The sequence below is a fragment of the Lepisma saccharinum genome, chromosome 11 (genome assembly GCF_977018435.1).
Source record: "Lepisma saccharinum chromosome 11, izLepSacc3.1, whole genome shotgun sequence".
NCBI lineage: Eukaryota > Metazoa > Arthropoda > Insecta > Zygentoma > Lepismatidae > Lepisma > Lepisma saccharinum.
The window spans coordinates 59,711,986-59,733,210 of record NC_139239.1 but is presented as its reverse complement, the minus strand read 5'-3'; the positions used below and the strand labels follow the sequence as shown (position 1 = coordinate 59,733,210).

The 21,225-nt window shown below is 37.2% G+C and overlaps 1 protein-coding gene across 1 annotated transcript in view; it reads left to right on the top strand.

Moving 5' to 3' along the window:
* The first annotated feature begins 487 nt into the window (after positions 1-487).
* The window catches only part of LOC145995050 (tachykinin-like peptides receptor 86C), a 178,967-nt gene continuing 158,229 nt past the window's right edge, over positions 488-21,225 (top strand). Inside the window, exons 1-2 of the mRNA XM_083131582.1 lie at positions 488-745; positions 5,362-5,473. Coding sequence (XP_082987708.1) covers positions 535-745; positions 5,362-5,473 — 323 coding nt within the window. The 5' untranslated portion in view covers positions 488-534. The remainder of the gene's footprint in view (positions 746-5,361; positions 5,474-21,225) is intronic.

Sequence of the window (21,225 nt, the reverse complement as noted above, 5' to 3'; positions counted from 1 at the left end):
ATATTTATTATATGCTAATTATATATAATATATTCACACCAATGTAGGCATGCAAGTAAATTAAAGGGAAATCTGACAACTTCAAATTTTACTGCATTTTCTGTTTGAAAAAGTTAGTTTGCCGACGGTAAACCAGAAAACATGGGAGAAAACGACACTGGTAAACATTGACATTTTTATATGAAGACATGTTTTGTAAGCAACGTTCTAAAGTATCTTTATCGCCTGAGGCATCACTGCAGATCGTTAACACTCAATTTAGCCAAGTGTATCAAGTCAAATTTACTTATATGTAAAATTTCTAAGCATTTTTTTCCATTTATAGTACACTAAATAACAGTTAATAATACTATATTATTATTGTTTCAGATTGAAAGTCTAATGTCAGAGACTTTCCGCATCAATGAGATGGAAGGGGCGGACTCGCCGAACGTTCTGGGGGAGACGGGACTCGAATTCGTGACCTTCGGAGGGGAGGCCGAGCTGACAACTTCCAGTGCGCAGTTTATCGTGAACAGAACTCTGCATTACGTCATGTACAGTGTGGCGGACACAAACTGGACGTTGGAGCACGGAAACATTTCCGACAGGTTTCCTGGAGCGGACGACATCACCAGTTCTTCCTCACCTTCCAGGCGGAAGACCTCCATGGCGTGGTGGCAGCAACTCGCTTGGACAACGGTCTTCGCCCTCATGCTCTTCGTCGCCATTGGCGGGAACGCCATTGTCATGTGGATTGTGCTAGGTAATTTACTTTCTGCTTGTTCTTAGGGCGTCTACAATTTTGTAATAATAATAATAATAATAATCCCTGACTTTTCCAAGTTTACCAGACCATGAACCACAATTCTATACCAAGTCATTATGACAATTCATGTAGACCCTAGTTAAACATTAGGCATAGAATCCAACTTTAACAAGCTTTTAGAATAATCACTTCACAAGTTAAAAGTAATAACAAGAAGACTAAGTGAGCAGAAATTTACTGTTGGATACAGGGGTGAGCTTTGCCACGTATTGATTGATAATAAACAAATAAAACTCTCCTTCATAAAATCTCACAACAATTACAGCATAATTAATACACAATTATATTTGATTTAATTTTTATTTAACGTCGCTGCTTCTCTTCCAGTTTCGGCTAATCGCGACGATGAGAATGAGTGATGATATGATGGAATTGATGAAGGAACACTCACAAAGAACACACATGACCAGGCCGGAATTCGAACAGGGAACCCCTGGTTTCGAGATCATAATTATAGTAAAATTTAGTAATATATGTATCAATCCTAATATCAACCAAACACAGCTCAAAAATTTTAACAAGAAAGTGGTCAATGCCCATAGCAACTTACTGTAGTCGATTTCTACATGAAAATAGTTCAAAACATGACCCCTTCTCCTAGAGTATTTAATATGCAATTTCTACAAATTTAAAATGCCTTCCTTGTCTTTGTGTTCTTTGTTCAAAAAACTTATTTCAGTGCACTACTGCAAAAATGTAGATTTTTCCAGAAACAGTATATTTCCCACATATCCATGACTTTTCCAGAAAAAATAAAATTCCCTGACTTTTCCAGGATTTCCAAGTTTTCAAGACTGGTAGACACCTTATTTTATATCTTCGATAAAAGCCACGTTCATCGCTGCGATAGACCCCCCTGATGGCGTTGTGGTAACGTTGTCGCCTTGTAATCAAGGGCTCTCGGTTCGATACCCGGTGGAGGCACATAGTAGTTCTGATCCCACTTTAAACTGCATGCCCAGTCCCGATTAGCCTATCTGAGCAGGAAGTGAACTTAAACAAACACTGTTTAGCTTCGTTTCCATTTCAATAAAACATTAAAATGCTGACCAAGGGAAAATTTATTGTATAAAAATATACACTAAAAACATAAAGTTTCCACTCTCTAACAGGGTCTTCTTAAGAGGAAGGTCAGCATTTTAATGTTTTATTAAAACAAAACTCAAAATTCATCGCTGCGATGAGAATGGATGGTACAGAGTCTCGAATTTGTATTCAGAACTGTAGAAGTCAGAGGGTTTATACTGTTACACGGGTGTCTCCAGAAATTATTTTTTTCTATTTTAAAAAAAAAGTATTTTTCTCTCTTGTTTATATGTCATGTAATGGTTTCAAAATATTTTGTTCTTTATTCAACAAAAATATTGCTTTTGACAGTGGCGTATACTGGCTATCTCACAATGTCACGTGGTACTAGGCTATGAATAGAAATAAATTTACCAACTCCTAAGGAATCAGGTTGCCAACTCATAAGAAATCAGGTTGCCAACTCATAGGAAATCAGGTTGCCAACTCATAGGAAATCAGGTTGCCAACTCATAGAAAATCAGGTTGCCAACTCATAGGAAATCAGGTTGCCAACTCATAAGAAATCAGGTTGCCAACTCATAAGAAATCAGGTTGCCAACTCCAGAATCAGCATCATCTCACTGATATGAATAATATTATTTACAATTTCTGATCGATTTTTCTCCTGTATTTTATTCTCTAGATTTCAGGCTTCGTAGATAGCCTATCTAGCCTAGAATATACGCTCCTGGCTTTTGATAATATACATGTTTTTCACAATGAAACTCTATTTTAAACTATTTCGATTTACTTTGAACAATATTCATCATATGGGGGCATCTCAATTTTAATTCTTAGGAGAGTAGTTTTAAGAAATGGCTCAAATTGCAGGTCGTATTTCATTTACAGAAATTGTAAAATGATCCATGGAAGCAAGACTAAATTAGGGTTGGATCAAAAATATAACCATATCACTAGACTAAAAAGTGTAGGTTTTTCAGCCAATTGTCTCTTAGGTGTGGCAACTCTCCTCGAATGACCCTATATACATCTGTTTATGGTTTTGTGATTTACAACTATCCCAGCAATGACAGAGTTTGAGAAGGGGCGTTTTGAAGAAAAGCGACAAAATTAGTAGAGGCCTGCTTGACATTTGGATAAGGAGATTATAAGGGCATATACTGTAATGACATCGCGACATAATAAATATTTCCAACAATGAATATCAATCAAGATGCATGGTCTTGATATTTTTTTACATTTAAACTTCATACATCATTTTCACAATGTTGTTATATTGAATTCACAATAATAAATGTTATCGATTTTAAAGTGATGAACTGCAAATTATCCACGGAACAAATAATGCTAAATACTCATTTCGAACGTCCAAACACTGATTTAAATGGAGTGTAGTGTTGGGCGATATATCGTCCAGACGATATATCGCGATATTAAAAAAAATATCGTCGAGGCGATATCAACTAGGCGATATATCGTCACGATATTTGGCGATATATATCGTGCTGGCGATATATCGTCACGATATTTTGGCGATATATATGGTGAAGACGATATATCGTCGATATCACGATACTGAAGAAATATCGTATTGTATCGTCTATGACGATATTTTCTTGACGATATATCGCGATATCAAATTTCCGATATCGTTCATCCCTAGTGGCAACTCTCGAAAGAAGTTTACTCTGTAAATCTCCATCCAAGTCGAATCGAAACTTGAAGACCTTAAAGTACCGTAAAGTCACTTTGAGTAAGAAAATCATAAGGTCAGCAATTTCTAACAAACGCAGTTTCCAGAAATGATAGACGGCCTTGAGTTTACGAGCTTTTGAGATTGAAAGGTTTCCCACTCATTAAGTTCTCTTCGCCCTTAGGAATAAAGGGATCCAATCCTTTGTGGTTCACGGACTTGATTCCTAGAAGGGAGAATTGTTATTTCCGATCCACTAGCTTTCTCATTGTAGTTTCTTTCGACAGAATGACCACACTCCTTCACCCTCATCTCTAGAAGAATGGTCGAGGAACCAGAAACATTATCGACAAAGAAAATATTCCTTACTACCTTTCTCTGGATTCTGTTAACTCGAGTTAATTCATCTTATTAGAATTACTTAACATGAAAGTTCAGTACTAGACAAAAAGTACCTACACTTCATTTGACGGAAAAGTTTAAGTCCACTTTGTGCACAGATAGGCTAATCAAGACTCGGCTTAAGAATTACAAGAAGAAACGACAGCAATGCCAATGTGTCGGTATCAGCCGACACCAGGTATCGGTTAGATATTATTCGCCGATATCAGCCGATATTTTCTGGAGTTTGAGCATTTGGCAGGGTCCGCTAAAATTTCGTGCGGCACTTTCGATGGTATTAATTGTCAAAAATTAGGCAAAATTTAAAGTTTTCATTTATTTTGCATCAGTACTGTGAGAAAAAAATAAATTTACGATATAAAGACAGCCATTTTAATACTCCGAAGTAATTCCTGAATGTTTTAAAGCAAAACCCTATTAAATTTATGTATTTAACTGCAGTAGAATACTTGGTTATTAATATTAATTGAAATTGTGAATAATTCTTAATTGTTCAAATTTTCAAGTATTGGTGTCGGTTGAAAGCAGTATCTGGGCGTAATGGTAACGTCGTAGGATTGTAATCAAAGGGTCCCGGGTTCGATACCCGGTGGATGCACACAGTGGTGTGAATCCAACTTTAAACTGTAGGTAATGTTCTGATTAGCCCATCTTTGCATAAAGTCAACTTAAAAGAAGCTAGAAATCAAATCACAGTGAGTCAGATCCAGTGGCGCAGTGATTAGCACATCACGCTACGACGTCAGGGGTCCCGGGTTCGAATCCCTGCCTGGGCATAGATGTTTGCGAGTGTCCATTCATCAATTTCATCATATCATCACTCATCTCCATCTTCGCAAATTAGCCAAAAGTGCCACAAAAAGTGAGTTAAAATAAAATAAATAAATCAATAAAAATCAAAGTCGGATCTGCTTAGCCCTAGAAGAGACATAAAGAAACAAATATTATTTACTCGTAATTAGAACTCTAGATCCTAAACAAGGATTACCCGATAAGATTGATTTGTTTTATTTTACTTCGCTTTTTGTGCCACTTTTGGCTAATTCGCGAAGATGGGGATGAGTGATGTGATGAAATTGATGAATGGACACTTACAAACATCCATGCCCAGGCCGGGATTCGAAGCCGGGATTCGAACCCGGGATTCGAACCCGGGACCCCTGGCGTCGTAGCGCGATGTGCTATCCAGTCTGCCAGGGGGGCCGGCCAATTGCCCGGTAAGCAACTACTTATTGCGTGTACAGGTCGAAGTACAAGATGTGGGAAAGTATATTAGAACAGATCCGTACAACTTTTGGTCGGAAAACTGGAATACTTGAGAAGAACTAATTCAAAGGTACAACAAGCACTAATATTATTGCTATTAATGATATTAAGATGTTATTAATTTTTAGTGGCTTCCAGTACAAAATTCTCTTCTCTGTTTCAGCTCACCGCAGGATGCGCACAGTGACCAATTATTTCCTCGTCAATCTGAGTTTCGCCGACCTCATGATGGCTGTTTTAAACTGTATATTCAACTTCATTTATATGCTGAGCAGGTAAGTTCATATTTCTCCCCATAACATCTCAGAATCAACAATTCATTCACTCCACTATTATCAGCTATTCTTATTTTAAAGTACAGTGTGTTCAAAAAGTGACGCAATCTTATGGGAAATCTCATAGGTGCTGAATAACTCTCTCTGCATTCACAGAAAATTAGCGTTTGGTGTGCCATATCACGTAGTCACGTGTTCATTACATTCTTTGAACAGACAGTGACCTCTGAACGGTATGTGACAATGGTTAGAGAATTTGTTAACACGTTGTCAGCTCAGCAGTTGGAACCCACATGGTTTCAACAGGACAATGCCCAGCCCACACAGCTGGGAACACAATGGAAGAGTGTTTTCCAGGACGACTGATCTCAGTGGAGTTATGGCCACCGCGATCTCCAGATTTATCGCCACCAGATTTCTTCTTGTGGGGTTATCTTAAGGAATTCGTCTACCTTACTCATCCGCACAGAATTCCGGAATTGAAAGAGAATATTCGTAGCTGTGTTGGTAACATCTCACAGAAAACATTGAAAAGGGCTTTCAACAACATGGTTCGTCGTGTCCACTTGTGTGAAGAACAAAACGGCAGTCACTTCCAGCACTTAATGTAAAAAATGTAATAAGAATTTTTTTTCCCATAAGGTTGCGTACTTTTTTAATACCCTGTATATGCGGGCTTAAAACCAAGGCTCATATTCGGGGAACAGATTTATATGTACCAAAAAAGTGTTAGATATGTAAAAGGAGCATTTCATGTCAATGTGCCTGGGAGTCTCAATGAAATGTTGTAACTTTATTCTATCTAATGATTCAACAATCTAGACTTGTCGTTTGGATAATGACACAGGTATTATCAGTGGCGGCGATTGGGTTCCAAAGACAGTATATTTCCCTTTGTAGATAAGATTTAGCACAGTGCATGGGCAAAAGTGACGAAAAGTGGGGGGCAACTACCCCCCTAGCCCCACTAATCGCCGCCACTGGGTATTATACATAATTGGTAGAAGGTATTTTACATTATTGTTAGTTTATTTTAACTTTTTGATTTACTTTTGTTTTGCTTTGTGTCCCGCCAGTGACACAAATAAAAAAAATCTCCTTTCACTGTTACAATTCCCCCTCAACTCCACTAGAATATCAAAATGTGAATTTCCTTTTCTTTCTTAAATAATTTATTTTTCATAATTTGAAAATCCACAGAAATTAAATAAATTTCTTGTTAAGTAAACAGGCAGCGTTTTACCTGTCCCATCGGTGACGCAAAATTGTTCACTTGTAGCTATAAATCTTGGAAAGTATTCTAAGGGTATTTATGTTTAATCAACAGTGTTTAGTTTCATAATTCATTGCACATAAACTGTAAGAAAAATGTTGCTTAACTATCAGGAGAATAGATACTTGAATGTCAAAAATGTAGTCCCGTCCGAATGGAATGCTCCAAATAAATGTTTAGATATTCTAATCAAAATATTGAATTAAATATGACTAATGACAATATTTACAAGCAAGTGGCTCATCTGGCTAAATAAAATGCGTACGGGGTTACATGACATTAATAGTAATGCTAAATTTCAATGCCAAATATGCTTTACTTTTGTTACCAAAACAATGGATTACCGAACTTCCTTTTTAGTATTGAAACGTTAATTTCCGGTCGTTGTCCCTAAATACAGATTTACATTGACTGAAACTGCGTTCAATTTTGCATGAAGTAAGTAATGAGAGCACATTTAAAATATGCAGTGGATTTCACCGCGAAAGATTCTCTATTATTGACAACAATAGCATTCTCTCTTGACAATATTTAAAGCAAACAGTGTGTACAAAACGAACAGAAAACAGATGAACGGAAAATCTTTGGTTTTGAACACAACAAGAGAAAATGTAGTAATATAGCATGCATATAGGATGTATGTGAGAAAAGTTATGCAAATTATATTTAAAAGCTAGTTAAATATGTACTAAAAGCTACACTCTAAAAAAATATGCAATTCAGTTGCCACCAAAAGTGGCAACACTTCTTTTCTTGTTAATGCGGAATTGGTACTATTTAGTACATCGTTGGTGTGCTGTTACACCATTTGCTGCCAAACCAAACCAAGTATGGTGGCCTTTAACACTCCATTAGATGTTGCGTTACACTAATTAGGGTGTACTCCACTTTTGGTGGTAACTCTGTGGCATATTTTCTAGAGTGTAATATGTATAAAAATATGGAAAATTAAAATATTTTCGAGCTTACATACCACATCTCGCGAAGGTAATAGAAATTAACATTCTTTTTAGCATCATACGAATTATATTTTATCCGTTCCATGCTTATATTGCGAGATAAGGCTACTCTTTTCTATGTAACGATTAATGGAACCGTAAATGTAATACTGAATCTTTCTATTCAGCTTTTGCAACGTATACATAACGTTCCTTTGTTGCCACAGAATATTTACTTTTTTTCTCGTAGCGAACAGAGAGAAACGAGAGACTAATTAGGCGTTAGTGGTTTTAATGGAAAGCCCAATTTAATCATCCGGCAGCGGTTTGTTATTCGAAGTTCTGGAATACCGGATCTTTCTTATTTTTCCCAACGAGGTTGACTTCTGGGAAGGAGACAATGGAATCAACCCCGGCCTAACTGCAAGGTGACACTTTAAGGCTCCTTCATACATTGACGAAAACGCGTAGTGCAGACGTTCCGTTTTAAACAGATTTTTAAGTTACGAGCAAAGATAGGACCTCGGGGTTTGTTTTCTATCCTTCAGAAAATATGGCTGCGTAATTCCTACAAAGCAGAAATTTTAAAAAATACCCTGCTTAATAAGTAAATTGGGTATAAAAATGGGAAAAACCGTAATTTTCACATGCAATTATCTCGTTAACCACACAAGCTTATGGAAAACTGTTTTGTTGGGGTCATGCAATGTACTTGACATTAACATCATCACTCTAGAAGTCAGTTTTCCTATTTTGAGACTGTTTGAGGAAAACGAAACCCTTGCAATACGTAAAAGTGTCCCTGCACTGTGGCGACATCTCGTGCAGGTAGGTAGAAGCGTTCTAAACACCACCCACATTAGAACGCGGAGGGATACAACAAAATAGCTCGTGAAGACAAAACATGATCGCAAGACACAGGGAAGTGTGCTTGCGTCAACTGGACGTGTTCAATTGCAAAATATGGGTGACGGTAGCAAGTGTGTTTGGTGTAAGATGTGGGCTCCGAGAAAATCGTCTGCTGCAGAAACAACAATGAAGTTTCAAGCGCTACAAAATCGCCGGCAAAGTAAGGGTTCAGAATGAAATATAAATAATACCTATCCGTTTACTACATCATCAAATGGGGAAGTATTTATCGGTTTCCATTAGACGTTTACATTGTACGTACGTAAACCAGTAACGTTATTTTGAGTAATTCAATTAAACCGGTGTCCTTGGCAAATATTACGCTATAATACGTAGAACAAGTTTGCTGGGGGTCCGGACCCCCCCCCCCCCCGAAAGGATTATGAAGTACTAAAATTAAATAATGTAAATCTACTCCTTTAGCAATTTTTGTATATTCGATGGATAATTTCCTCTGAACGCGTATTGGAGGGAAGGATTATAGCTATAAATATAATACGGCTTTGAAGTATAGCACCCGAAATACTTATCAAGTACTACTATTTTTACTCTGAATATTTTGGAAGGCAACGATTAGGATTGAGATCATAAGGCTTTGAAAGACATAAAGGATTTATTTAGGGCGTCTGGACCCCCTCCCCCAAACGAAAAGATTACCAAGTAATAAAATAATAACAATACTCGTTTAGCATTTGTTGTATATGATGGTTGTTAGCTTTATCTGAAGAGACTGAGCTTATTGGAAGGCAAGGATTATATTGGGATAGCACGGCTTTGAATGATATTACAAAGAAGGTTTATGTATACTACAACTCATAACAATATGTATACAATATCTATCAGAAACTTCACTGAATCTAACATTTATTTCGTTATGCAATTATCGAAATTAAGTGTCCCTTTTCTGTCAAACATGTAACACCTGCACATGCCATCAAGACGAAGAAAGTAACTTTCTGGAAATTTGACGAAGAGCTTAACGCCAATATCGTGAACACCACACATAATTACTATTACCACGTGTAGGGTAATAGTAATTATTACACGGAGAAGGTACTGTATCTTTGGTCTGTGGACACATAAAGGTGTTGAAATAGAATACATCCAGAGAGATGATCAATTCTGGAAGAAGAATATGGAAACGGAGCTACAACAATTCTATGTTGAGTGTCTACTACCAAAACTTGTCTATCCACGGCACACATGTTCAATGCAGATCCGAAATCCCACGAGAATAATCCAAGCCCAAAATAGAAGGGAAAAAAAAACCCACCGGCAAACTGATCAAGAAGGAGAATCTTTCTAAACGAGGTAACCTTTGTAGGTAACGTATGCACTGTTTGTGGCATAATTGGAAGTAGTTATTTCTGGGAGGCCTACACATAACGTACAGCAACAGATTTTACTATAGTAAGTATTTAGAGGCTAATTTCTTCATGAATTTGATCTTATTTATGTATTGCAGTGCACAGGAGGCGTTTTGTATAGCAACAGAGAATATGTTTACCTTTGAGACTGATTTTGTCATATAAATTGTTCGCAAAGTATTATTAGCTTATGTAACGTAATGTACAGAAACACAGGTCGCTTTCCAATTATTGTGAGAATTTCGTTGTCATGTATGTATTTGTTCTTATTGTATTATATAGTGTATCTACGTGCACTGCTGTTCATGAATATTTAAGAAGCTCATTGTTTGTGTCCGTGTATGATTTTTTTATTTTTTGTAGCCCAGTAATTTTTTACCTGTTTGTCAGATTTTTTTTCTTTCCTTGTTATTTGTACTTCAAATAAGCAAAAATTGGAATAGTATAAAGGGGGGACCAGATTCAATTGGGCAGTTTTCGAACATTAGTAACCAATAAATCCAACAGCATACGGAAAAATTGGAAAGTACATTTTGTTGTCGATACATGGCTGCATCATACGGTATGCTGTGAACGAGGTTGATCGCTGGATTGGCCGTCGAGGGCCTGTGGACTGGCCAGCCCGATCACCCAACATCAACCCACCAGACTTTTTCCATTGGGGTTACCTCAAACACAAGGTGTACGCTAATCCCATTGACAGTGAGCAACATATGCGTGAGGTAATTGTTCAGGAGTTCAAGAATGTTCAGGTTAACATGTGTAGGAAGGCGTGTGAAAATGTTGCTTTGCGTCTACAAGCCTGTGTTGACTTAGATGGTGCCCAGGTCGACCACTATCTTAAAAATCAATGACTTATGTGTGTGTGATTCCATTTTTGTAACAATTTTATAGCCGTTGGAATTGTTAATATTTGTCAATAAAAATAAAATGAAGAAAAAATAAAAATAACATCTAATCAAAAGCTGCCTAATTGAGTCTGGCCCACCCGGTATATCTACATAAGAAACTGTTACTTAAGCAAGAAAAATAAATGTACCTCGAGAAAAAACAGTCTACTCCGTTCCCTGCGATGTAGATGGAAATGTCTGTTCTCATCATCCCATTCATTACTCTTCACCACGAAATAAACTTTATCTGCAGAAAATAATACAGAAAGACTACTAATTCAGTAACGCACAACTTTGCTCTTCCAGTGTGAGGGTTGTTCGTTGTAAAAGCGAAGTTGTAAAACTACAATTTTAGCATACGTGTAGTTAATTGTACATGATCAGAATGATATGTGTATATCTTATGGAACACTGTCCATTCAATGAACCTGTTGTGATCACTGACTGGGCAAACTGAAGAAATGTTTAATTCGTGCTCTGTTTTAAACTAACTAGTGTCACACGAAAATATAAACAGTTCATATTATTAGATTACTATTGTTAATAAATGTTATAATAAAAAGAATGTATTGCCGGCTCCCGTGGCGGAGTGGTTAGCACATCGCTCTACGACGTCAGGGGTCCCGGGTTCGAATCCTAGCCTGGGCATCGTTGTATGTGAGCAGTGGCGCAGGAACGTTTTGCATTTTGGGGGTACAAAATTCACCCTCCCCACCATATATATATATATACACGCGCACACACACACACACACACACACACACACACACACACACACACACACACACACACACATACTACTTCAAACCAAGTGTCACAACAATAATAATTATTATTATATTTAATTAAATTAAAATATTAATTAAATATGTAAATTAATTCATAATGAATTATTATTATTACATGAATAGGTAAAATATAGTAAAATAATATAGATATAACAGCACGTATTCATTATCTAGCTTACGTGTAGTTAAGATCGCCAAGATTTGCATAAAAACAACTGCCCTGGCAAGGAATTTAATGTCAAAGAGAAAAATAATTGAATATTTATTAAATAACAAAAAAGGAGTTGGATCCAATTAATGAAAAGTAAAGTTCCTGATTAATATTTTATGGATGATATTAGTAGTGTCCATAAATGTTTGGAACCCTTCAAGGCTGTATGCGTCAAATTCCTTGCCTTCCAATAAGTTCAGCGGAAATAATCATCGAACAAAAGCTAAACAATATTTTGATTATTTACTTTTACTACTTGGTAAGTCTTTCGGGGAGGGGGATCAGGAACCCCCCCTTAAATACGTCCTTGATATCTAAGTATAATGTGAAATATTATATTTTAGAACAACACACACGAATGTCCTGTTATTTAATGCACATTTTGCATAAATATTTTTTTCTTGTTTTTTTTTTAAATTCTAAGAAAAACAAACAGATTTTAAAACCAGATAAAAATTCTGAAACATATAAAGCTCTGGACCTCGTTCGGGGTTTGTTTTAATTTAACGGAACGGAAAATCAGGAGTTTTAAATGTGAAAATTGCGAACAAAGATACATCTATTCATTTTAATGCAGGTTGAGATTAAAGGGGATGAGGAGGATCTTGGGCCACCCCAACCAGGAATAATCATCTCCCACCCAATTGATATAGAAATTACATTATTAAATATATAATACTTATGGAGTTCCACTTCAGTTCTTTTCATTCTAATTTTAAAGTGCCATAGCTACGCATAAAAATATCTTAAACAATTTATGGCAGATGTGTACCACATCCAATGCCTTTTAGAAGCCATGTATTTGGTATTTTCTCAGACACCTATAGGGCGTTGTATTAAAAAAGAAAATAAAACTCGAGTTGAGATGGTTCCCGATCAACTCGTAAGAAGTCGAAGTTTGAAATATTTGTGAAACATTTAACAAAGCATTTATTTCTTATATAATTACAATTAGCTGTACCTAATGACACTCTACAAGCACTTTATCATTACATATACAAAACTGAAATCCTTCAGATCTCAGAGGAAACAAGGAAAGTTATATGCTCAAGACTTTTTTTCTTCTTTTCAATCGTTGGTGGACAGTATGAAGAGTCGGCCAAGGTTTATTTTCGTATGTAATGGTATTAAATGCAGGTGCATGCGTGTGTTTTTGGGTGACATGTCAATTTCTCGTTTATGTGAAAAGGTAAACTTTAATGTAAGCAAAAGCATGTGCGCGTCACAGTTAAAGATTTTCGCATCTACAGAGAAAATCCAAAACGCATTCCAACCTCGCCGGCCTCCGTGACGATGGGGGTTAGCATAGCGCGCTATGACGTCAGAGGTCCCAGGTTTGAATCCCGGCCTGGGCATGGGTGTTATTTGTGAGTGTATATTAATTTCATCATATCATCACTCATCCTCATCTTCGCGATTAGCCAAAAGTGGCAGAAATGCCAAGTAAAATAAATAAAATAAATGAATCAAACACCTTGTGAATCCATCCAATCCAAAATATACCAATAGAACCTGCAGTGAATCTCAATTATGTCGTTCATTCATCTGACTAATGTAATGTACAGTTTGACTTTAGGGTTTAACTTAAAATGGCGTTGTGTTTGTGTTGCATTCGATATCACAATTAGATTATAAGCAATTAATATCCAATTATAAGTATACCCTAATACATAGGTAAAAATAAGTCCCCCTGATAAAGTCGCAAATTGCATCCTGTTTAAATGTCTAGGAAAAATTTAATTTCACCTAGGAATGATATCGCTATGCGATGAGTTGAGAATTGTCACAGCCTCATCTCATCTCCTGTGTGGCGAGTTCCTTCTCGTTCTTGTTTGTGCTTATTTTTGTTTCGGTTTCCACTCTGAAGTTATTAAAACTTATTCTAGATTCACTTCATGCTCAAATAGGCTAATCGGGACTCTATTTCCAAAAAAAATATCTTAAAATATAGGTTTAAGTATAGTTTTCCGTACACCATCTTACAAAGTTATGGAAAATATGGGTGAGGTACAGGAGTACATTGTACCCCCCAAGTTGGTCTGTCGTGTCTCGTCTCGTTTGTGTAAATATTTCGTTTCGAAAAATTACATTTTAAACATTCAAAAGAAAATGGAGTCAGTCATATACTCTTCTGATGAAGATTTGTATCTTATCTTCGAATCGACGAGACCACTTCTTTAGCATTCGTCTGCAGCATGGTTTTCTGAGAGCAAATATGGTTCCATCGTTCCACACACATTTTAAACAATTTTCATCTCCTTAAGGAGGTTACCAAGAACACAGGTCAATGAACTAACTAGTAGCAAGCAGAATGTAGTAGAATAAGTTTGCAATGGATTGAATTTCTGTGGTAAGAAAGATAATGCTCATAAATTATAAACAATATACACTTTTTTATTGGGTGAATTGAAAATAGGTTATTTTAACAGTAGTACCTTCCGTCTGCTGTAAAATTACCAAAAGGGGGTACAACTCGATTTACTAGGGTACAGTACCCCTTTAAAAATTTGGGGGTACAATGTACCCCTGTACCCCCCGCCCCGTTCCTGCGCCACTGTATGTGAGTGTTCATTCATCATATCATCACCATATTTGCAAATTAGCCAAAAGTGGCACAAAAGGCGAAGTAAAATAAAGCAAATCAATCAATCAATCAAAAACAATGTATTGTTATTATTACTATAAATACTAAAGCTAAACAAACTTGAAACACCTCGCGACAAAATTCTGCGCAAGCCAATTATAGTTACAAAAATTGTAATTTCTATTTAGGAACTGTAGGTACAAAACAGGAACAGTTTTCGATTTTTCTTTCATTGCTCTTTATGGAAGATTAAAGAGAGAGAGAGAGAAAGTGCCTTTTCCCCTCCCTGCCTCTCCCACATAATAATATATCCAAGATTCAAGACATGAAAGCGCGGCTGTGTTTACTATCTTCCATTTCATGAATGTTTGAGAATCTTTTGTCATCAAATTACGGATTTACTATCCATGAAAAATTCGTTACGTGTTAAAAGAACGATAATTCATGTTTGCTTTCTTCGCTCGCCTGCGCGCCAGATGGTCGGTCAACTGCTTCACAACAAACAAATTTTCGTCCATCCTCCCTTGCAAGCGATTGTGTTTGTTTCTCCTCAGGTACTCCCCCTACCCCCAACTGCCCTCCCGTCAGCCGTGAACAGTAAACAGCGAATGCCTATCTTCAACGATCTCATATGAAGATCTGTTTCCATGTGTAGGTGATCTTTTATACTTTTTTAAAATCATTTCGCTGTTTCTTTAACATAACTTGTGTAGGTTCGTTAGGGACTATTTACTGTGTCGGAGCTCTACGAGGAAGTAGAAGCTGAGACCCAAGCAAACTGTGAAGACTGCCAATCTCGTGACGTACTCGGTTACGTCCGAGATACGTTACAGAGTAAGCCACGCAAAAACCAACCCACATGACCCTCCTTTTTTCTTCTTCTTCCTCAGATATGACTTTCGTCAAATGTATGAAGGAGCCTTAAGTTTATTGTGTGCAATGACGTACTGGCGGCAGAGTTAATGTATCACTGGAATGTGAAGCGATGAAACGAGTGTTTCCATATGCATGTATTAAACACCAAAATGAGAACAATATCTAGATAAGGATGTTTAAGTACCATATGGAAAGGGAACGACATCAAAGGGTTGGCCGGCAACTGTGCTCGTTATTGGTTTCCCACAAATCCAAACTGGTTTGAGCCAAAGACAGAGCAAGGTGCCGACAGGTTGATGGTCTTCTCTGGAATTTGGAAGAATCGGATTGTTTGTCCGTTTCTGTAACTGCCACGGGTGACATGTTGGATCTGATGCACTGCCCAGTCGAGTATACATGATTATCCAGGAGAACGGCGAACGAGCTCATTATGTCATTCTTGTGCGAGAATACCTTGATCGCCAGTTTGCAGAGAACTGGAAAGGTCGTTGAGAAACGGCTGAATGGCCGCTGCGAGGCACAGACCTCACCACACGTAACTTTCAGCTTTGCGGACATTTAAGAGATACAATTTCCACTCAGAAGACTTACGATCTGCAGTACCTAGCATACAGAATCGGGCACTATTGTGAGCAATTTGATACTACCATCACCAGCCAAGTGTTAATGGAACGGTAGCATCGTCTGAATTTGTACATTGCGATAACGGAGTCATTTCGAACATCTTCTCTAAACCTCCCTACGATTGCAGCTTTTCTTTTGGACATCCTGTAGATACAAATATATGTGCGATGTTCGTTAACCATCCTACGGACACTTAATTAATGTATGCTTTCATTTTTTATTCCACGAAATAGACTAGACTTGGGTTTAATCTAAAAGTAATTTCATTCCGGCAAATCGTTCTGAGTAATTAAGGATCAAAACAAATTGCAGGAGGAACGAAAGCAGTCGTCAACATGCGCACAGAATGGAGTCCTTAAATTCAGAAGAAAGTATAATCCTTAAAAGGTATTTCATACAACTAATTTCTGTGTGATGCTTATATCTGTACCAATGAACAAATCATACAATTAAATGCATGGAGTTTTGCATCAGTGTGGTAATGTTAGAATATTCATTAGTGCAGATATACATATATGTATAATGTTTTTAAATTTTGGCAAATATACATGACGTTCTCATAATTACGAATCCTTTGAAAGTTAAAGAATTCCGAGATTTATTTTCACCCAGAGGCCTCATCGACTACTTCCTATTAGACGACGATGTTGCCAACCCTTACTTAATTCGCTTGGTTCGGCACCACTGCTATAGAATCGAGGCGTAATTCCATTACCAAGTTCGTAAAAAAATCTCTGGGCAGCTCGGAACTTCTCACTCTCCCACGCTTCGGATTGCTCCAATGGATGAGCATCTGCTCTCATGGAAACCAATTCCTGACTAACAATTCTAATTACGACTAATTGTATTTCCTTAGAGCGCCCGAATTCTGAAAACTTATTACTACATCCTGCCTTCGACCAGAGAGACTCTGTGGTGAAACAGCTGTACTTTCTCAGCTGCCCGCTCCGTGCCTTCTGGGAAAAGAATCTGCTCCAGGAATTTCCACAGGCAGATACAATTTCAGTGAAGCGTTGAGAAGCAACAAGTAAAGCCGGTTGCAAATTGAACAGAGCGGAAGAACTTAATCGAAAAAGGCTGTAAGGTAAGGTATTTGATATAGCTTAATTCACTCCTTGATCCTCCTCGGTACATATACATATTGCACACATCAGTGTTTCTCAACCTTTCGTAAATACTTAAAAAAATCGATACCTCGATCCCGACAATTTTACTCGCAAATACCTATTTTTTAATTTTATGTATTAATCAATATGTACCTTGAAATCAAATATTAATAAATAAATAATAGCATAGAGAGTAATTCTTTAATTATTTCTAAGGTTCTTGACAAATGTAAAATTTGGTTTCAATGATTTATCAACCACTGGATTTAATGGAATCTTGTAGTATCTTCAAGCAAACATTATTAAACTTGAATTTTTGAACTGCACAGAAAGGCTAATCAGAACGTTTAAAGTGAGATCCGAACCACTGCACCATGTCTCTCCACCGGGTATCAAACCCGGGACCCCTTGAGTACAAGATGACGACTTACCGATCCGAAGTCGATAAGTGCTGATTTCGATTGGCATGTTTCATTTTGAACGCCGGAAAATTCCAATTAATCAGAATATTTTCACCACAAAATATTTGTTCATGGAAATTGCTGCGCAATCTTTAATGACAGATTTCATGAGAACCTCTAGCGGAACGGTATAATTGATGATAGGTGCAGGTATCGGGCCGCAACCCGACTGTTTGGGAACACTAGCATATATGGCTGAAGCGGAAATATCACGTGAACATCCATAGGTAAAAATAATATGTTAAAAAAAAGAACTTGATTTAATGATTGAACACAGAGTGAGTAGGAAGAGTAGGAATGGACAAAATCTCTACTATTTTAGCTCACTTTCCATCTGTTTCGGAGAGAGAGAGGGGCAGAAATTGAAGGAAAGTGATAGTACGTATAAAATTGATAGAAAGTAAAAAAAGAGCAAGCTTGGATGAGAGAGACACACGAAGCAATAGATATAAAGAAAGGAAGAAAAGGAGAAATGGAGAAGGGAATGTACAGAGATTTAATTGATTGATTTGGTGTTTTAAGTACACTTTATGCACAGTAAGGCTAATCGGGACTGGACCTACAGTTTAACGTGGGATCCGAACCACTATGTGCCTCCACCGGGAATTGAACTCGGGAACTCTTGATTACAAGGCGACGACGCAACAAACATTTTTTTTGGAAAGGAAATAACCCCTACATGGAGGTATCCCCAACCATTCACACTTTTTCTCACTTTTACACTTTTCAATTGTTACAGTTTCTCAATTTCTTATCATCTGGACAAACATAAGTACCAATGCCTTACCCGGGACTCGAACCCGGAACCCCTGGCGTTGTAGCGCGCTCCGCTAACCACTCCACCTGTCACGTGACAGTTCCGACGACACAATTAAAAATGCAAGGAACAAATGTTTCCCGAGAGCGACGATAGATGGCAGCATCCTATATAAAGAAGAGCAGAGTTCATTGTAGAAACTAGGAGCGGAGAAGAGTGATTATACATATTATAGTAAATGCAAAATACATAAAGGAACAGTATAAAAATTATAGAAGGAGTGAATAAAATGTTGTAAATATCCAATTAAGATAATTAAGAATATTCTCGTATATGAAACAATCAGGAAAGTAAATACGTGAGCAAATGAATTCAGAAATGTATCTCCTTTCTGATCCTAGTGATCAAAATTTGATTTAATACCTCTGACGAGGAGAACATCGTCAGCTTTTGTATTTGTCCGTCCCTCGGTGGCGCTGTGTCCAAATTAGACGCCCCGAAGCACTTACGGTTGCGCTCCTTATTACACACACTGGGCCATAGGCAGCGCTTGCTGTTAGCGATCCTGGGCTATTCCCCTTTTGGTCGTTACATAGGAGGTGGCGCTACAGTCAGTTTAGACGCCCCTAATCTATCTGTAAGTATAGCTTGTGTCATTTGTATAATGCCAAAGAAGCGGGGAAAGCGAGCGCATATATGTAATAAATAAGATTACGCTTTAAAAGGAAAGACAATAAATTAGAAGAAAGAAAAGAAGAATAAGCCTTTTCCAAAAATAGAAGGAAGAAAAGAAGAGGAAACCTTTTCCCTAATTAAAGATAGAAAAGAAGAAGCCTTTTACCAAAATAGAAGGAAGAAAAGAAGAAGAAGCCTTTTCACTAATCAACGATAGAAAAATAAGAAGAAGCCTTTTCCCAAATCAAAGATAGGGAAGAAGAAGAAGCCTTTTCCCAAAAATAGAAGGAAGGAAAGAAGAAGAAGCCTTTTTCCCAAAATTGTGAGAAGAAAATAAGAAGATTTCCTTTGAATTATAATATATTTATAAGAAGAATATAACCGACGTAAATTTGGAATCAGCAAATATATATATATTTCAATGTATATACATGTTTCGCTATATATTTTCTCTCTATTGTGTACAGTTTTCAGAATATAGATCCGCATTTAACTATATCCTCTTGGCTATAAAACGCTTTCTTATTTGGAATTCTCGAATAAAGAACCTATCCCCTGAGATTAAGATATTTCTGTAGACGTGGTAAATAACATTTAAGTACGTACCCCCAGGGTCGTAGCACACCATGGAGGTCGACAACCACTGAGCCATAGGGGAGGCCCAGGAATGTAGAGAGAAACAGAGAAGGAAGAAGAAAGAGGAATGGGAAGAAAAGTAGTCTCCACAGATCGCATCACTCTCAATCGTGAGGGCATATCGCCACATCCGGTAAACGTGTCTTCATGGAACGTTGCTATTTGCACGTGAACTTTACCTAAGACTAATATAGGGTTACGTACCAGAAATATTAATGAGAGAATTCCCTCACCCCCTTTTTCAAACACCACTCTATCCCCACTACGTAAACGTAACTGAGTGATGTAAATCTTGTGTGTTAAGAGATGACGTAACAAAATTTTCTTTTGCTTCTAAGGGGGAAAACAACTTTTTCAGAGAATTTTCTGATGCTTAAAAAATGCGATGGTTCTTCCTTGTAAAACTTTTCGTAACTGTGGGAAATCCGGAAAGTTTCCCTTCTGCATGGAAAAAGAGAGGAATTTCAAGTTGGGTGGTTTTTACGGATGTTTTTTTTCCACTGTGATGGCCCTGTGAGGATGTTTATTCCCTTCTGGTACTTCAAATATTATTTGGAGAAACTGGCAGATAATACAGATAAGTCTGCAATAGACAATATGCGAAACGTTACTGTCTAATAAATGATATAGTAATCCATATTCTTTCGAAAGTTGTGATAAATGTCGCATAAATAATGAAAAGTGGGTTGTTTCAGTTTCTATATCTTATGCTTGTTTTGCGCAGATTGGCTGTTCAAAAGCAGGTTTAAAGTCGGCAATACTGAACGCTTCGATGGATTTCGTTAAGATTCAAATCTGGTTCAATACTCCAATGATGTCAGAACACCTCACTGTATCCCTGTTTACGGAACTTAGTGCCATAGGGCAAATCTGTTTTTCGTCGTCCATGTTCGAACTGAAGCTCTTTTCCGAGGTGTCGATTTGTTTTAAAAGTTTCGGCTTAAAACGTCTGAAGTTACGGCGTCACAGGTGGTCACAAAAATCACTGTCCAGCCACTCTTACTCTCACCCTGTCTCACTATTGTTTTCGGCCAGTCTCGTTCGGCAAATCCATTTTATATTTATGTTCTTGACTTCCATATTAGTTTCTTGGACGACAACCAAAATGATCGTTCGTTAACTTTTCAGAGCCTCGTTTTACGGGTTTCTTTTCGTTACGAGTTTGCCAATATGTTCTCTCCACGCGGGACATCACATCTTTGCGAGACGTAAAAAAATCCAGCGTCGTTCTATATGGCAAGGAAAACCCTTCAGACTATCGGCTCCATACTTTGTCGCGATATTCTACCAACACGGAATTCGATGCCTGTTTCAATACCTAAGCTAGTCGTGGTGCTGAATGGTGTGAATGTATGAATGGATGCAAAATGACTTTTTTAGATTAACTGCTGAATGTAACTGGAAGTTCAATATTGGGATGATCTCAGATAGTAGTTTTTTTATGTTTTCACCACATTTCAAATATATATATAAATATATAGGAAGGTGCCTAATTATGAAATACCAATTCTTCTATGTTTCTTAGAGTATCCACAATTCAGTTACCTTAAAAACACAACAGGAACAAAAAAAAGTAATTGGAATACTAAAAAATGTCAAAATTCTATCATAAAAAATGTTCTTTAATCCTGGAATACCACAGAAAATCAGGAAGAAA